At 49.5% G+C, this 18764-nt stretch overlaps 5 protein-coding genes across 5 annotated transcripts; 3 read left to right on the top strand and 2 right to left on the bottom strand.

Moving 5' to 3' along the window:
- Window positions 1-181: 181 nt before the first annotated feature.
- UTP6 (snoRNA-binding rRNA-processing protein UTP6) lies at window positions 182-1432 on the top strand (the record flags this gene model as incomplete). Its single annotated transcript, XM_046083340.1, has 2 exons — window positions 182-271; window positions 335-1432. 2 exons carry the CDS (start codon window positions 182-184, stop codon window positions 1430-1432), a joined length of 1188 nt encoding a protein of 395 aa, XP_045939297.1.
- A 341-nt stretch (window positions 1433-1773) lies between these two features.
- Window positions 1774-2426, bottom strand: LDX57_001695 (peptidyl-tRNA hydrolase domain protein; the record flags this gene model as incomplete). Its single annotated transcript, XM_046083339.1, has 2 exons — window positions 1774-2038; window positions 2143-2426. 2 exons carry the CDS (start codon window positions 2424-2426, stop codon window positions 1774-1776), a joined length of 549 nt encoding a protein of 182 aa, XP_045939296.1.
- Window positions 2427-4037: 1611 nt separating this feature from the next.
- On the top strand, window positions 4038-6987 carry NAB3 (putative RNA-binding protein (Nab3); the record flags this gene model as incomplete). The annotated part of the gene is made up of 5 exons (XM_046083338.1): window positions 4038-5298; window positions 5369-5548; window positions 5617-6109; window positions 6162-6382; window positions 6446-6987. 5 exons carry the CDS (start codon window positions 4038-4040, stop codon window positions 6985-6987), a joined length of 2697 nt encoding a protein of 898 aa, XP_045939295.1.
- A 570-nt stretch (window positions 6988-7557) lies between these two features.
- LDX57_001693 (cytochrome c oxidase subunit 6B family protein) lies at window positions 7558-8048 on the bottom strand (the record flags this gene model as incomplete). The annotated part of the gene is made up of 2 exons (XM_046083337.1): window positions 7558-7680; window positions 7818-8048. The coding sequence occupies 2 exons, from the start codon at window positions 8046-8048 to the stop codon at window positions 7558-7560; spliced, it is 354 nt and encodes a 117-aa protein (XP_045939294.1).
- A 441-nt stretch (window positions 8049-8489) lies between these two features.
- LDX57_001692 (protein SYS1) lies at window positions 8490-9165 on the top strand (the record flags this gene model as incomplete). Its single annotated transcript, XM_046083336.1, has 2 exons — window positions 8490-8737; window positions 8811-9165. 2 exons carry the CDS (start codon window positions 8490-8492, stop codon window positions 9163-9165), a joined length of 603 nt encoding a protein of 200 aa, XP_045939293.1.
- Between the last annotated feature and the right edge of the window lie 9599 nt (window positions 9166-18764).

Genomic DNA, 18764 nt, shown 5'->3' with positions numbered 1-18764 from the left:
TGGCGGACGTGACAGTCGGTCCTTGAGGCTCGGCAACTTGCGGGCACGCTAGAGCAAAACAGGCAAGCGGACTAGGAGACTTTGGGGGTGCGGGATGCCGACCACTTTTTTTTCTTGATGATTTTCCCAAGGTCTACTGCCATTGACGAACAACTAAAAGCCCGTCGCGGCCACAGCAATCATGTCCGCCGCTACTGACAAGGCCCGTTTCTTCCTGGAGAAGTCTATTCCAGAACTGAAAGAGTACGAGCGCAAAAAGCTTTTCAACAAGGTAGGATGAAGGTCTTTCTTATCGCAACGCGACCGTAGGACTAACAAGTTTGTTGGTGTCTAGGATGAAATTTCAGCCATCATTAAGAAGAGATCGGATTTCGAACACAAGCTTAATGCTCGCGGAGCGCAGCCTTCGGACTTTGTACGTTATGCGCAATACGAAATGAATCTGGACACCCTCCGGCGCAAAAGAGTGAAGCGACTAGGTATCAAATCGGCGGGATATTCTGGGCAGCGACGGATCTTTTTCATTCTGGATCGGGCCACTCGCAAGTTCCATGGTGACATTGGATTGTGGGTTCAGTACATCGAGTATGCGAGAGAACAAAAATCGTACAGAAAACTTGCCACTGTCTTCACCGACGCCCTTCGATTTCACCCAACCAACGCCGACCTTTGGATCTATGCAGCGCAATACAATGTCGAGGATCACGCGGACATGTCACAAGCACGAAGCTTCATGCAGCGTGGATTAAGATTCTGCAAGAGCTCGAGGAAGCTCTGGATCAACTACGCAAAGTTGGAGTTAATCTACACGGCCAAGCTCATCGCTCGTCAACGTATCCTAGGCCTTGATCAACGGCTCGAACAGGCCGAGCCAACGCAAGATGTTTCCATGGATGACCACGATGCCGACATGATCGCGCTACCCAAGATCACCGGCGAAGACATCAACCCCAGCGAAGGAGGAGCCGACGGGGTGGACCCGGTGGCTTTGGAGACTCTGAACTCGACACCTGCACTCAGCGGAGCGATTCCCATGGCCATCTTCGACACCGCGATGCGCAACTTCGACAACGACGCCAAATTCGGTCACGAGTTTTACGACATGGCTTTCGAATTCGAAGAGGTGCCATGCTTGCCCAAGATTCTGGAACACGTCGTTGCGGCGATGCAAGAATCCAAGCCCACCAGTCATCATACGCAGATTTGCTATATCAAGCTTCCTACTGCCGGCATCCGCGTCACTTCCGCCGAATTCCCACGTGCTCTGGGTACATCCTTGACCCGCCTGATGGACTATCGGGACCAGCTGAGCATTGCCAGAGAGGTCATCAACTGGCTGCAACCGTTGGAGAAGACGGAAGGCCTCGACCCGTCTTTGCGCATGGTTCTCGCCGCCACCGTTCAGAAAGCGGAGCAGGTCCTTCAACAGTAGGACGTTTTACATTTTTGCATCTCAACCAAAAGAAAAGGCGTTCACCGGGGGTTACCATCTTATTTCAATTAATGAGGCAAACGCAGAAGATCCAAGTCTTCGTCGGCATAGATCGAAAAAAGTTAGCATAAATCATTCGTCATATTTACTACTACCCCGTCGGCTACTCTTTTTGCTGCTGTGCAGCTTTTTCGTTTTGAGTCTTGCTTCGTTCTCAGCCTTTTTTCTGTATGTACAAAGTTAGCTTCAAGTTCCGTAGCCAAGTCTTTTGACGTGTCATAGGGGCGAAAATAAATGGCAGGATAGTACGGAGTACTCCGAAACCCACGCGGAAAAAGCACCTACAATTTATGTACGCGATCTCGTTGCTCCAGCGAGGTCTCCCCCGGGATCACCTCCTTTGCGGTACTTTTGAGCAGCTGGTGGAGCTTCTCATAACAGGACTCCACGTTGGCGGCTTGTTTCCGCGACTCCTCGGACTGGATGACCAGGCTCTGGCTTCGTTCTGCGAGGTAGCGGGAGGAGCGCAGTGGCGCATGTAGAATGGCCGGCACTAGCGGCAACAGCGATTGCAGCGGTACCTTGAGGGTCGCCTTGGAGTTCACCCTGTGCCAGCCACTTTAGTGATCACGCGTTCGGGGCGCCGTAGCGTCGAGTAGTTCAGGTAAGAGAGGGGGGGTTGAAGAGGGGAGGGAGAGGGGGAAACGGACTTGTTTACATTCTGGCCCCCGGGACCACCTGACCGGCTGAAGGAGATTTCGCCGATATGACGCGGGATGGCGTTGTTATGGAAAGTCGCCAGCCATTCTCTCGCCGCCGCGAACTGCCCGTCGGTCTCGTTATCTCCGTTACTATTTCTGTTACCATTATTATTGTTATTGATGGCAGCAGCGCGTCGGGACGCAAAGGATCTTGCTGCGAAGGTGGGGCCCGAGGAGAAAGGCAGAAGAGGGGGAGGATGGGAAAAGAGCCGCCGGAAACCCTGGACCGCCATGGTTTGTAATACGGGGAGTTTTTTGGGTCCTTTATGCTCCCCGGAAATTCGGTCGAATCAAAGGACAATGAATAGTCGGCAGAGTAGGAAGTTGTAGTACAATGTACACGGTAATGGTTGTCTATACATGCAGTAGTTCCAGGTGACGGAGGTGCAATTGGGACATTGAATTAAGGCTGCGATACTAGCCAGTAACAAGCACGGGGATCACCCAAGAAACCCGAACTAGTCGGAACCAAGGACCCGTACGGTCAGGTAAGCCTGTAGGTGTAGGTAAGGACTGACTGCCAGGGCCGGTCCTTGGTTATGTTGGCTGCCATGCCAGGTTATCTGCTTTGTCTTTCTACGTGGGTCGGAAATCAGTCGGAATGACAGCAAATACTCCGTACTGAATACGTACAAGAATTCAAATAAAAAATAAAATAACGGACAGCCTCCGTTGACTACACAACAGTGAACACGCTCTCATGACGGGAAGTGCTCCGACCGCCGAGTGTGTTGGAGTCTGGACCTGACCGAGGAAGGAATTTATTCTTAGCTCGCAGCTGGATTGACTAATGATTCCAGGAGAAAAATCCAGAGCACGCCTTGACCCGCCACTAAAAGAGTCTGGCTGGCCACTCATCGTGCCGTGTCGACCACCTGCCCGTCCCGATCGAGTCAAGCGTGGAAGTTATGCGAAGCTGACTTGCGCAAACTCTGTTTTTTTCCCTCTTTTTTCCCTTTGTCCTTTTTTCTTTTCTTTTTTTGCCTTTCCACTCATTCTGCCGTTCTGCCCTCGTCATTATTTTCTGATTTGATTTTCTCCATCCCATAAAAAATCAAACATCCACACCTGGGAAAATTGGAGTTCCCACTAGATAGGGCAGTCCCCTCTCCCACTTCGGTGTGTGTGTCTGTGTGTCCAACTTGTACTGTACATGTTCATGGACGAGTACAAGTTCATACATGTAAAAAAAGTAACCACACATTCACAACGTGACAACCTTCCGAGTCTCCTACCGACAAGTTGAGTTGGGGGGTTATTACTCCGTACAGACTACAGAGTCCTCATTTGCATCCTTCTCTTCCTCATCAACCCTTGTGCATCATCCGATGATCCCGATTGACTGAGGCTTTCTTGACGAAGGTCCCGGTCTGCTCGCCTTCGAGTCATCCTTCCTTAGTCTCGTTCCCGCCCGGCTACTAGATCTTTCGACGTCAATCCCCTTTCTTCCCTGGCTTGGATCGGCCATAGCTTCGGGTTTTTTCCTTTCTTATTTTTTCCCTCCTTCCTTATTTTGTTCCTGTCGTCTCTTCTCTTTTTTTACCCCCTGTCTCCGGGTGTCAGTTGGGATTCCTTCCCTCTTCTTCCCTTTCCCTTCACCCCTCCTCTCTTGCTCTCTTGCCTTGGAGTTGGCTCTACGGAGTACACTTGTATTCCTCACCTTCTCCTTTACCGCCCCGGTGCTCCAACGGTCCGGTTCTTTTTCCCAGATAGCCCCACCTTAGCTGTGACGATTTTGAAATTCTCCATCTCGTGGCTCGTTGCGTGTTATTTTTTTACTTTTCTTTTTTCTTCTTCTTCTTTGTCTGTTTTGTAGATGAATCGATTTTACACCCTTGGTCTACATGACGCCGAGTTCCCCAGATGAAGCTCTTCACTTCCGTGGCAAGACTCTGACTCCCGAGAGCCCTCGTCCGCTACACATCGCGGAACCGGCCAATATCCCGGTGCTTCAGAATCAAATGGACCCCGTTTTCAACGATACGTCGACCTACGAGACGTCGGGAGCCGCCGTTGGCAACTTCACCCAGGTGCCTCATCATGATGGAACTTCCCCGGCCCCTCATGCAGGGTCCGCGCATGCAATGGATAACGCGGCTTCCGTGAGGGGTTCGGACCGACCACAACAGACACAAGGTAGCTCACACTCTGGCTCTTTTCAGACGATGAATGGGACTCGGTCCTTTTCTTCCTTTACGGCCTCGCTTCCCCAGGCGTCACCTGCAGACCATTCTGCTCCTTTCATGGCCACTGCGACTCCATCGGGTGTCCAGACATCCGCAGCAAACTCTTCTCTAACGACTTTTCGTCCATCAGATCCCGCCACCTACTTAGCTCACCCCGTCCCCGATGTCCCTTCCTCTTCTTCCCACCCTCAGAGCATCCCTACTGCGAACGAGGTAGACCCTGCTGTCGCCAGCTGGACGGCCGCGCCGCCGCATCGCCTAGATACCCAGAACAGACCCGCTGATAATACTGGTGAGGATGGTGTGGACTTCCAGAACCTCCTCGATAATCTCCCCCCTCCCTCTACTGCCGCACCCCCTGCCCCTGCGGTGATGGAGATGGCACCCTCGTCTGCCAATGACGCCACTGCAGTCCCCCATGCAGCGTCGGACGAAGCCCTCCAATCTTCCCTGGGTCTTCCTCCCCGTCCCCCGCCCCAGGAGAAGCCCTCTATCCATCCCAATTACTATCCCAATGATGATATCCGTTCCTATCATCAACTGCCCCCTAATACCCCCACTACTTCCACTGCCTATCCCACCCAGCAAAGTAATTATCAGTCCGGCTTGGGAGCCCCTTCGTTGGTTGCTGCTGGAGCTCCCGGGACCTCTTCGGGGGCCAGCACTTTACCCCCTCCTCCGGTCCCTAGCTTCCAACAATCTCCCACCACTTCGACGGATTCTCAGGAGCCGTCTACGTCGGGGGCTAAGAATGAGCGTACTGATGGCAAGCAAAGTCGACCCATTAAAGGCACCGACGAAGACGCTCCGTGGGGTCCTGAGGTGCAAAAGAAATACGACGAATTTCTTCACAATGAGAGAATATATGTCACGGAAGGCCTCTGGGATCGCTTCCCTTCGGGCTCTAGGCTATTTGTTGGTCAGTACCTAACCATTTGTCCCGTCGTTTCCGTTGCTGGTATCGGGAAAGGTATTAACGCGCCAGACAGGCAATCTACCAACCGAGCGAGTAACCAAAAGAGATCTCTTCCACATATTTCACAAGTACGGGAAATTAGCCCAGATATCGATCAAACAGGCCTATGGTTTCATCCAGTTTCTTGATTCTTCGGCCTGTAAGAAAGGGCTCGATGCAGAGCAAGGCGCGGTGATCAGGGGAAGGAAAGTCCGTAAGTGTTAACCAGACCCATTAGGACTACAAAGCGGTGTCCTTGTTTACTCACACAATTCACATTAGATCTTGAAATTTCGAAGCCTCAACGGAACACTCGACCTGGGCCACCCGTGGCAGAATCATCCCGCGCTCCTCCCCCTCGGCGCTCGAGATCGCCAGAATTCAGTAGAAGTGGACCTCCTCCCGCCAGTCGCAACCCGAGACCGGCCGGAGACCGCTACGACAGACCTTACGAGCCGGGGAGGTTGCCGTTCAGTGACTTCCGTGACGAACCTACCCATCGACGCCGCGATGATTACCGACCGCCTCGATCGCCCTCGCCTCCGCCCCGTGGTTTCCGAGGCCGCGACGGCTATCGGTCTCGCGATCGGACTCCAGAACGGTTCGATAGGCGGGAGAGAAGGCGTTCGCGGTCTCCATTTTCCCGGGATCGCAGGTATCGCAGTCTCAGTCCCCGCGCACGCTCTTACGATGGGGATGCGGACCTGCCCGTTCCTCGGCGAAACCCGAGAGATGTACCCGAAGTGCAGGTTCTGGTGTTGGAGGAAGTGGATCGGTTAGTTCTCCGTAGCCTGTTGGAGTTCTTCTGATGCTAATTCGGTCTCTAGCAATTTCATCTTTCAGGTTGAAAATGCCTTCCGCAACCGAGGCTTACGGGTCGACATTCTGGTGCTGGGGCCGCGAATCCCCCTCAACGCTGCGGTGCAGCGACAGATCTCTGAGGGTGTCCTCGCTGTAGTGAGACTTTCGCGTCCCAATCAGTTCTCGAGGAAAATTCCGCTGCAGGTGTTCGACCGTAGTGGCGGTGCCGAGAATGTCCGCTTCAATGGTCAGTTCTTATCGTTTTCCCTGTATGAGACAGTCCACGTTCCATTCACTCACACGTTAGCAGAATACCCTGATGTCGAACCAAGCATTGCCGCTGAGATTGTGTTCCACGCACAGTCAGTGCAGCGTGGCGCTCCTCCAACCCCTTTCCCTCCTAATATTCCTTTCGCAATGCCACCAATGCCGCCTGCGCCGATCCCACAAGCCCCAATGCCGGCGCTCTCCAACCCGCCCAACATTGCAAATATGATCACCTCTTTGGATGGACCTACTTTGCAATCACTTCTGGGAGCGCTTCAGCAGCGACCACCGGCCGTTCCCACTGCGCAACAACCGCCATTCCCAGCTGCAGCCAGTCCTCAGACCCCCGCGGATCTTGCCAGTCTTCTCAGCGCTGCCACTCGTCAGCCTGTACCGGCTGGTCCGCAGCAACCTCTTCCCCCTCAGCCATTCCCCATACAAACCCCCAACGCACCGGTGGTGTCAGATCCCAATCTGCTCTCACTATTGACCAAGGGCCTCGGGGGACAGCAACACCAGAATCAAACTTCCGTCGCGCCCCATGTACAAAACATAATGAACCAACTGGGCAAGTGGAAGCAATGATTTTTACGACCATTTTTTTCCTTTTCCTCATCTATCTATTTATCTCCGTCTCTTTATCACCCTTCTCATCTTCTGTGGATTCCAGTCATTTGCACAATATTGCGGTGTTGGGCGTCTGATTTACGGTCGAATTCTCTCAGGGCGTGGTTTTGGGCCATCGGGAAATGGTAATGATGGCCATTTGGGTTTGCTGTGCTTTTTTTTTTTTTTTTCTTATTGACTTTAACCATCGGTTGAGCGAGCGAGTATCTGCAACAGGGGTCTCATGGTTTTTTCACTTCTCATGGATCTCTGACACCTGCACAATAGATATTCAGGGGATTTTCATGGTTTGCATTGCGATTCATTACATGTTCTTTGCAATTCATCAGGCGCGTAATGGTTAGCGGAGCAATGGCGAAGACAATTAATTTAATACTTGATCCAGACTGTAGTATCCTTTTGAGCGTGGAGTAGAGCCACTTGGTTTCATTATGAATGGAGTATGGTATTGTACAGGAACCTGTCCGGTCTATGGGAACAATCTTTTCTCTTTTCACCCTTCCCCGTTTCTTAAATCTCTAACCCTGTTCATCTCGATCCCCGGCCCTGCGCTTTTAGATCTTGGACTTTGGCCGCATCCTCTTGCTTGATCCGCTCGATCGTCTTGTCGCGGTTATATTCCATCACACGTTTCTCCTTGAAGTACTTGACCTGTTCAAAAAGTGTGTCAGTACATAACATATCATGGACTCCATATATCACGGATGGTAAAAGCGATGATAAGATAATGTAGGGAGTGATAACCAGTTTGAACCCCGCAGGGCCAACGTTGAAGGAGTTGCACTTACCCACGTCTGGGAACAGGCCGTCTCGAATTCTGCAATTTCCTGGCCACATTTGCGACGCGCTTCCTTATCATCCTTGATGGCGTCTATGATATTGTTGTCGTCGAGACAGGAGAAGAAGAGATCACGACCCTCCCAGCAGCGCTTCCGCGACGACCGGTCCGGAGCTATGCGGCCACCGTCGGAGGCAGTCTTCGACGCGGAGGAATCGGAGGACCAAGGGAGCCAACCCATTATGAACGATTTCGACGAAGAGGACAACACGAGGGGAGGAGATCCGGCAGAGGTGACAGAAGGCGCGAGACGGAAGTGCAGCAGCTCCGCGGTGTTCGGCGGTCATGCATTTCTTGGCGGCGGTGCTTTTCCAGTGGCGCTAAACCACTTCGTCTTCCCTTGCTTGGCCTTTCTCCATCGCGTTCTACCTCCGACTTACTCGTCTTCATCTATTTCGTCATTCCTCGAATCCGGTCGCTGAGTTCCCAGTCTGAGAACTTGGCTTCTATATACCTCATCTTTTACGGTCAGTTGTTCTTGTCCGACGCAAGCCCTCCAGGGTAGGGTGAACCCAACCTCCGCGGAGCTTCGAAGCCCACCACCGGTCTCTTTCTCGCTCCCTCCAGAACACCACAATCGGATCCCTTCGATAGATCCCACGTCGGGTCTATACAATAGTTTATGCCCCCGCGCCGACGTCCTCCTCCGGCGGGGGCCCGAACTGAGCTTCCGCCGCTGAAGATCGTGCGAAAGATCCTCCTACTCCAGCTGGCCTATTATGCCTCCGCAACTGCCTTGATTCTATTCACGACTCTGGTATACGGCACGGCGTTCTCGCTAAACCTCGTTTTCAGCTGGGATGCATTACGAGGAGACACCACGCTCGGCTGGATGCTCGGGCTAGTATGGATGCTGAATAGCGGAATTGGGTGAGTTGTTCCGTTGCTACATTCAGTTATGGTTGGCCACGCGAGCGCAAGCTAACATCTAAACTTACAACAGGGCTATTTTCCTCCTCGTCCTTGTCGCCCGCTCCAAGCTCATCCCCGATTTCGCTCTCACCCTGCATTTCCTACACCTCATCGCGACCACCCTCTACACGCACTCGCTCCCCGGCAACTGGCTTTGGTGGGGTCTCCAGTGCGCCAGCGCGGCCCTGATGACCTTCGTGGGTATGTGGGCTTGTCAGTGGCGGGAGCTCAGACCCATCAGCTTCGGTGGTATCTCAGGACAAGCCACCGGCAACGGGACGTCGGGGTCTCAGGCCGCCGAAGGGAGCTCGTCTCGAGGAAGCAACCAGGGTGGTGATGAGTACGAAATGGCGGAGATGAAGGGTGCGGGCGAGCAGAACGTATAACTTTTTTTTTCTTTTTTTCGTTCTGGTTCTCTTATTCTGTACTTGCCGATGACCCGCATGCGCATTTATATTGCATCAGCTTCATGTATACCCTAGCTGTGTTAGTCTTTGTATAGATGGCGTTTTCTTTTTTCCTTCTTCCTCTCTTGTGATGCCGTCTCCTTTTCTTTCTATTTTACTTGATTCTGGGAATTTATGTTCTTTTAAGCTCGATGCTTTTACTATTTCTTTGCCATTATATACATGCCGGTACATGGACTTTATGTTGATCATACGGATCAATTTAGATATATATCAACTACAAAGAATATTTCCACTCCTTCACCCACCAGATACACATATTCATAGTTACTGGAAGCCTCCATAAAAAAACTACCTCACAGCCTACCTATTCACCACATTTGGATTCAATATCTTTCTCTGTGAATCCACATGGAATTGACCAGGCAAGTCACTACCATCAGTGAAGCCCTTATATTCACACATCCAACCTGAGAGCGGGTATAAAGCATCCCCCCCGCTCCTTCAATCCTAGTCCTGTAAAAATTTTCCTACCTTCTCTCTTCCTCGTGGAAGGTCATAAAAAGAATGGCTTGTTTTATATACGTTCTTTCTATATTCGTTCTTCGTCTACCTGTTTTGGGATAGTCCGTTTCGTACCTTGCCAGTACCTATCATATGCAGATAGCGGTCTGCTCAAGTTGTACAGCACAAGCATGGACTGAATAACGAAGCCCTATTGCATACCTGTCTGCTCAGAGAGACCTTGCTCTTTCACATGGCCAACATAACAACTTCTGCCCAGGTCTTCCCAAGGCGCACAACACGCGCAGCATGGACGAAAAAATGACCCTCTACCCACACCTATTCTTTCATCCTGAAAGCCAAGCAAGGGTCCTAGGAGCTTGGGGTTGATTCAGCGCTGACCGTTACCGCCACTGTTACAGTCAATGCTGCTATCAGGCCGACGAAAGAGGCATTATGATCGTTGGCAACCCCCAGAAACGAGCACGATCATCCACTCCACCAAAGGATAAACGCCTCAAACACAGTTTGTACCTTTGAGAACCGTTGTCTTTTAAAGATTCATGCCTCTCGCGGAGGCCCGCTTCAGCAGAGATGAAGTCCCTCAGAAGAAAGATACTGGAGACAAGTTCAACGCAGATGGATTCTGATTGTAGGCCCGTTCCCACCAGCCAGGTGGGCTTAACAGAGAAAACTCCTGGAAATACGGCCAAGCAATCAGAGTAAGAAAAAGCGGCCCAGCGTATACTCCGATTCCTACAGTGTACCTCGAATGAAGGATCAATCATACCACAACTTCGAGAGCTGGATGTTGCTATAAGGGGATCAGGTCGATGACCCAATTGGGATCTATCCAAATAAGTAATCTCTCTTTGCGCACATCTCAAGAATACATTGAACGCCACTGACCTATATCCAGACCCAATATCTTGGCTTGAGAATACCTCGCATCGATGAATGATGGTTCGAGGTTTAACCTCAGCCCTGACGCGGCAGTATGAATCACAGATCGCGAGACACTAGACGTGCTTGATGATTCCAAGCAAATTACTAAGGATAACTACCCGACCAGCCCGTTTACAGCTACGATGCGCTTTTTGGTTTTCCTTTATGTTATCGAGCTCAAGTCATCGCATGAGGCTCCTGCAAAGGAAATCCGGCAAACCGCTGCCTTTCTTATCGCGGCTTTCAGGGTGTTTATAGATCTGGTTAAAGAGGTCGAGATTGACTCCAAAAACCCCATGCCTTGCCCCTGCCTCCATACGGCACAACAGCAATGTTTGGGCATTCGGTGTAGTAGGGCTGTGCAAGATTCAGAACGGGCTCTATGAAATAGAGATCGGCCATGGCGAGCCATATGACGACAATGAAAGAAACTTATTCGCGCGGTTCCCTAAACGGCTGTTATTTGACATCGCTGATAAGAGATGCTCGTTGGTGTGTTATCAATTTTCAATCGACACAAGTTTACACAACCACGCCAGTTCTGCTGAATGAAGACCTAAGGCAGTTTCATAAAGATGCCAATTGGCACCGACACCACTTCGACAAACGTGAGTCACTGGAACATGCAGATGAACGACAATACCGATCTAGTAACATGAGTATTTTCAGAAGCCCCTTCTTATTGTTTAGCCTACGCCTGCCGAGTCGAAGATAGCTTATTTCGCAGGATTACAGCATTACAACCATTCAGATGCGCCCCCAAGGTACACAACACGCGCAGCAAGGGCGCGAAGCTCGGCTGAAGAATCCCTTGCCGGCGTAAACCGAGCTTTGAGGGGATGCATTCGATCTTGCCAAGGCAGAAAGTCATCCTTGGAGTTGAACTAGCACTGGACCCGATTGCCTGGACAGAGCTCAAGCATCAACAAAAAGAAGGACGATGCGTCCACGTATCCAAGAGGAGAAAGGCGATAATGGCTCAGACCTCAAAATCATGTGGAGGGTTCTATCAGCTCTCCAGGTAAGGGATCCTAGAGACGGGGTTTGCTCCTATGGAATCTCCAAGTTACACAAGCCTCAATAGCAAGTAGTCTCCCTTCTACAAGAGATGCAGATTTATGACTAACTTGTTGCACTAGGGGATACTGGGAGTATCTCCTAACGCCGATAATCCGAGGTTTATGATATCGAATCCGGTCCCAAATAAGCTGAGCCTGTCTTTAATGACCTATAGACCTTAGGTCATTTCCGAAGAAAATACGGAAGCCATAACGAAACGGCAAGCATGAATCGTCGTCTTCGAGTGACCATCATGTCCGGTTATATTGAAGAGATCGTACTTTCTAAAGGCGCAAAGAAAGTGGTTTTGAATCCAAACAATACATCCATTTCTTCACCCCATGGCCCGAAGCAAAGCTTGCATCGCACCCGAAGAACTTGCAGTACATGAACAGGCACGGCTTAAAATGCATGAATCGGGATGCAGCAAAAGAAAATCGGCGGAATGTTCATTAATACACCAACCCGTCTCTCTGAATGTGGACCATTCACGAAAGACAAGCATATGCGCGTTGACAAGCATCGTTATGTTCGTTTCTACAACCACGGATTTCACACTACATCCATCTTTCTACTAGTGCCCTGTGGCTCTTGCTTTAATAGTTTGATGGTGGGCGGACTGAGATCTTTTTTGACGAGGATGTTTTATATGAGGAGGGTCCTTTTGTTCAACTCTTGATTGCTACGCTCAACGACCATGCTTTAACTCTACAATCAACCCTGTCGGATTTCTTTCGTTTACCTGTTTCGGAGCCTGAAGCAATCCAATCGTTCTTTCTCGAATCGGAAAATCATTATATGGAGAAGGAGATTATTCCTCGTTTCCCTATTTACGGGAGATCGATATATCCCTGGTTATCGTGTCCTAATCAAAAGAAAGTGCTACGCATCCAGATTCGTTTGGAAAAGCCTATATCGTCATACCAATTGTTACGATTCGGGTATTGAAGCAACCATAGTTGATATGTGTTATCATATGCCTTTGTTGAGTCTTTCATTGGCAATGCAAAACCGAGATACCAGAATGGCTGGTTCAACAGCAAAACCCAGTCCAGGCCGTTGAATTCGCCAATAGTCACCAAGTATGTCTGTCGATGGAGAGGGCCCTGCACCATACTTCTCATGCAATTGCCAGCCAGGATACAATCTGGAAATAGTACTTGCCCAAAGAAAAGCGATCTCCATGGCTCCTTCGGCAGACTCTCAGGGACATTTGTCATTGTCTCTAATAGTCGTGACCGAGAAGTCTGATGAAACACGGATTGGGAGCTCATATACGTTCGAAATACTTGCATCTGAAATTGGTTCTGACAGGAACCCCATCAGGATACTGCACAACAGCATCGGATATACACAGCCTCCGAAATACCATCTCCAGTCACTGGAACAGGAAATGTAGCCATGTTGAAAGACTGTGGATGGCATACCACATAACAAACAGTGCCATTCACTTCAGTGGTTATGCCACTGGGCAGAATTGACCAGATTATTGTGGGATGCTTATAAGACATGCTACGGAGCAGTCGATGAGAACAGTCTTGCCGAACAACCGGTACATGCAACCGAGCTTGCATCTGCTTCCAAGATGGATCTACAGTAGGACGGATTTCTCCAGGGCCGAAACGGTCGTGCGCTTATTGGTGGACATGCGCGGGCTGAGATCTACCGTCTGATTGCCTTGGTTCCAGCACAGACATACGAATCGAAAATACTAACGTTGACAAAAATATTCTCCAGTGGTCGGTCCAACGGAGAATAGGACCTTCTGCAGCACCCCCAAAAATAACGTTATTCGGTGGCTTGATGGAGACAAAAAGGATCTTAGGCCCGATGAGAACTTTATTATCCAAAAGACGTTGATGGAGAGAGTGAACCCTCTCAGTGACGGTCCTCACCGAATCATATTCCTATGCACTGGAGACGCCATCGATGCCAGCTGGATATGAGAGTGCCACCTTTCTGTGTGATGCACCTGAACGGGCCTTTCTGCTGACCTAGCGAGGACAGTGCCAGGGACAGGCCCGGAAAAGGGAATACAGCAGCAGATTCAGGAGATCCAGCAGCTACCCATTCATCGAGTATGTCTATCGCATCATGCCGTCAATCATGGATGTCAGATCAATGATGGGCGTTATCCATTACGCTGGAACAATTCGATTAGCGCTATTGCACTAACAATGGCCGCGATTGTGCCCGTGGTGCACTACATCCAGCATCAATTGGTCTGGGACAGGGATAAAAAGTATACGCACTGAAACCCTTGGAGACCCCAGTTAAGGCGCATGATGAATGGGTGGAACATTAGGAGAGAGCCTCTGTTCTGCTGTCGCAGATACATTCTCAGTCTCGTCTTACCCGGACCGCCATCCGCTCGATACAACAATATCAAGCGGCTAACTTCGGTCGAGAGATACATCAGTGTTTTTTTAGCAAGGCCACTCGCCGCTTTAGATGAAGAAGCCCCTTCATTGAGCAAGACAAGAACCGATATCGCAATCTAGATATGGCTTTGATAAAAGTGGATTTTGTCTAGTCGCTTGATACTCCCATATCAGCAAACCTTCTGTTCCTTGCCACGAATCATCCAGAATCTTTCCATGCAGGTTCCTCGTCCTGGCGGTGGTATGTCATTGTTGCTAGAATCCAACACCACAGTATACGAACTTTTACAGGCATTGGGGAAACTTCAGACCCGAATCATACCTACAGCATCCGATGAGCACTTGCGGACGTGGCCAGTTCTTTGAATACCAAGGCTAAAAAGGCCCTGAAAAGCTATATGCATCATCAACGACGTATATCTGTCCGTGGGAACTACAGCTCGCTAGGATGGATATACCTCTCTATTGTTCAACAGATCATTCGAATGGGCCCACGTTATCACATCTGGTATATAGAAGCTCTTCCCAACTCAAGGGAACTTGATCCAAAGTGCCTGTGCCAACTATGCTTCGTGCGGAATCCTTGCAAGGTCATTAGTAGCAATCAATCATAGCGATTCAATCATTTTCAGCATATCGATATGAACCTCCGACAGCCGTTGAGACGACCAGGGGCATGAACGCAATCTAGGGTAGTGTATCTCCATGCCTCGGATAGAGTACCGCATGGTTAACCGCGCCCATAAAGAAGTGCAAAAAGGCCACACCAGCGAGATAGCTGTGCGGGCAGAACTTTGCTTTAGGAATGCCCGTTATGCAAGAGGATACTATGCAGAGCCTTCACAGATCACCCATATCATTTCACGCTATTGGAAGAAAGCTACGACAAGATTACCAATTTTGTGGGACTTGGACAATTCTGAATCGACTGAGCTCCGAAGACATACATCTGGTTGTTCAGGGTTACCCGAAATCCTAGCGTCTAGATGAGCTAGCCATTCTAACGCAGCCAAGAGACAATAGACAGCGTCTGTCGCTGGGCCAGTGCTCCGCGCCATGTTGAACCCCGACCAAGGCATGCAAGGATGATATGGGACATGCCTGTGCCAACGAGACTGCAGACTCTACGGCTTCCAATTCAGTCTAAGGTTTTCGACGAGATCCAGAAGGCCGCCCGTGACGCCGAGACTGAGACCGAAAGACGGAACGCAAAACTTCTCGAGTTGGAGGCCCGTCGGACTGACCTTGTTAGCCAGCATCCCGTTTCATTGATTACAAGGAACAATCGCTTGATATGGCCAATACTTGACAAAAGCCGAAACCAGAGTCACTTTTCTGGAGCTAGACGGCTGCCAACACCTACCGCCGAGCGATCGTCTTTGCCATGCATTGGGAGAATAATGATCTAAACGTTGGTCCAATCGAGACGGACCTCCTGAAACTTTTCAGAAGAAGATACGGGTTCACTACAGAATCATGTATAATATCCTCTGGCTTCAAGAAAGATACTTCGACAGTTTCAACCAGTTGCGATCAATTTTCACCAAATACAACGCCCCGGACAATCTTTTTATTCTTTATTATAATAGACACTCTACTGGCACTTTATCCAATGGTCTGATTCTGTAGTAAGTTTCCTGATCCTACTTGAGAAGTAAAATGTTTAGACTAACAAATCTACTAGTGGCAATCAACGTACTTCTGTCAACCTCCATTAGGACTTGTTGCATCACTGTCTCCTTATGTTCACACGCGTGGACCAGTTAGTCATCCTTGACTCCTGCAAAGCAACAGAGGCGCTGTCAGATAGAATTCCCGGTGAACAACTACTTCCTTGGCTTAATCTGTGGATGTCATCAACGCCTTGTTGCACAGCATTGTGATTATCTTTCGGAGACGCTGACGTAGAACTTTCTCCAAACCACAGAAGTCTGATTCTAACTCCCGGAAAATATCTCAGCAACAATCCTATACTCATTTTGAACGAAGCCAGACTTATCAAGCCCAGCCACCCGTCTGTCAAGCTAACAGTTTCGATACCCAGACGCTTTCACACACTGGTTGAACCTCGGGACTTACGGTGGAGAGTTGACCAGCCATCTAAGCGTGGAAAATATCACAGTGGACAGCAAATTCTCACTTGCAATGAAAGAAGTCTTATAATTCAAGGACACTGGTAAAGAAGTCGACTTTGACTACCCTGTGCTAGGCATACAGGGCCCTTCGTGTGAAATCGAGGAACATTCCAAGTTTAGGTTCAACGACTGCCACCACAGGTTCTGTCTCGAAGTAGTCAAAGCCAACTTAGCACGCGGAGGATATATTTAGAGGAAATCACTATCGTGACACACCTTTCACCCCACAGGCTGTCCGAGTCAAGCAGAGCCTTTACAGGATGATCAAGGAGGGTCTTCTTCCAGTGGATCAGATGCCGAATGTGTGAACTGCCGATTCCATGCAAGGAAAGGAAGCCAAAGTGATCATTTACGACTGGGTGGTCCCAGAATTTCAAACCTTCCGGCATTCAGTTTCTCAAACCCCAATGATACCTAGAAGCCAAACGGCATATGGAAAGGTTTCATGCTAGGATGGTATAACGTTCGACTCGTGCGACACAAGGGTAGATCCCGACGCCAACCGATTCATTATCATGTCGACAACAGAGAGCTTCGAGTCGCATGTGCAGAAGCACTTCATCAAATCATACAGCTATCCGGAGACAGAACCGGTCACGGTAGAGCATAGGGCAGGCGCATGGGGGCGGGCTATCGTGGATGCTGTCCAGGACAATCATTTGAGGAAGGATATGTCGATTTAACTAACATTACATTCAAAACCATCATCATCATTTCACCATCACCATGGTATTCACTGGAATCATCAAGATTACGCCGGAAATGACAGCTAATGTTCCTGTTACGCGCCCCGGTAGCAGCGTGACTACAACAAACGGTTCAGAATATACAAAGGGACCACGAAAGAAGCTCGAATACACAACGGAGAGACATAATCGGACCAGACATACCTCGATTGGGTACATCCGGCCTCTGTGCCTCTTTGCCTTTTCCCCAAAATTGGAGCGATTCGTGCGCAGCGAGGGCCGGCATAGAACGACTATCCAAGGCAGTCCCCAGCTATATCTTGATTGGCGATGCAGACAAGCGCAATGTACTCTTCAACATGAGCACCTAAAAACCACGGTGACAGGCGCTGGAATCTCAGACATCTGCAGGACTGGGGACGAATATCCAACAGAACGTTCAGAGAATTGTGCAAAAACGTCTCTATCAAGGCTTTAATACATGTTTCGCTCTGATGGAGAAAGATGCAGGACTGTTGAGCGCAATACCGAGTCCTGTCCAGACATCGTCTATTGGTGCGTTGCAACTGAGCTCCATTCAACAGAGGGATCTATATTCCAGGTTATTCGAAAGGCATAAGAGAATACCACGTCAATCACCCGCCTACGAATGATAATAAAGCCAAGGAAATACTCGTTTGCGCAGACAAAAGTAACCATACTACTTGCCCTCACGCTCATCCTTGAAATATCTAAAGAAAAGTATGTTTGCAACGCAAGATCACGCTTGTCGCTGAAAACCTTTCACGCTTCTCTGGGGACCTATGGAGACTCTGACAATTGGGAATTCTAAGAGTCTGAGAAAGCCCGAGTCTATTTGCTTCCAATTCTATCTATACATTTCTACATGTTTTGCCGAACTATCTCCCTGATATTAAGCAGCAGAAGAATACTATGAAGCCCCGGAAATGAGGTTTGGCATCTTGGCCTATCGAAGAAAAAATTAGGTCAATATACATCCCTCTCTCCCTCTCTCCGTCTCTCACATTAACGGACAAAACCGAAACTAGGCCCATTCCCAAGAAAGAGGTAAATATGGCTTGATTGATATTTTCATGTCTCGCCTCTTTCGGCGAGAGACAGACCAAGTTAAGCGTGGAGATAGGATATAGGCAAACAGATGGGGCGCCCAGTATGACTCTTTAGAGACACTTTCTGTTGGCATACCGAGGCGAAACAAGCAACCCCTACCGAGAAGCGCTGACATCTTATTACTACCTGAGGGGTTCTGGATAGACCTTGTTGGGGACAATAGGGGGCAAAGACCAATCCATGAGACCATGCCGCTCGGAAATTCAAGCGCAGACATACCTAGGAGTTATCAGATGCATCTGGAGATGCGTCAACATCGCTCCCAGGATAGACTGCCTGTGGGTTTGAATCGAGCAACTCCTCATAGGTCATTCAAGGTGCGAGAATGGTTCTGATGGATAAAGTCACTACTCATTTTGCCAATGCCCCCCTTGCCTCTTTTCAATCATGAGGAAACACGCAATATCGCGGTCTGATATACTCCCATACTCATCTTGAGCCCAGTCGATGTTGGGCCCCACGGTACATTAACAATACAGTTCTATTCACGCTGTGATACGCAGAGAATTATGCCTTTGGAACACCAACACTAGTTGACATCGCAGTAGATCCGCAAGAAATCCGGCGCTGGAAACTTCGGATAATCTAATCAATACACACAGAATGAGACTACAAGCCGCCATTGACCAATCCCCCCAACTATCAAAAACATACCGGCGATGTTCGTTGAAACACCAATTAACAGATACCGACAATCCCACGAAAGCATTCAAGAAGATCAAGGTTGTATCCCTAGT

Source organism: Aspergillus melleus, assembly GCF_016097325.1.
Source record: "Aspergillus melleus strain CBS 546.65 chromosome Unknown contig1, whole genome shotgun sequence".
NCBI classification, from domain to species: Eukaryota; Fungi; Ascomycota; class Eurotiomycetes; order Eurotiales; family Aspergillaceae; genus Aspergillus; species Aspergillus melleus.
Note: the sequence above shows the minus strand (reverse complement) of the source record. Positions and strands in the feature narration are given on the sequence as shown.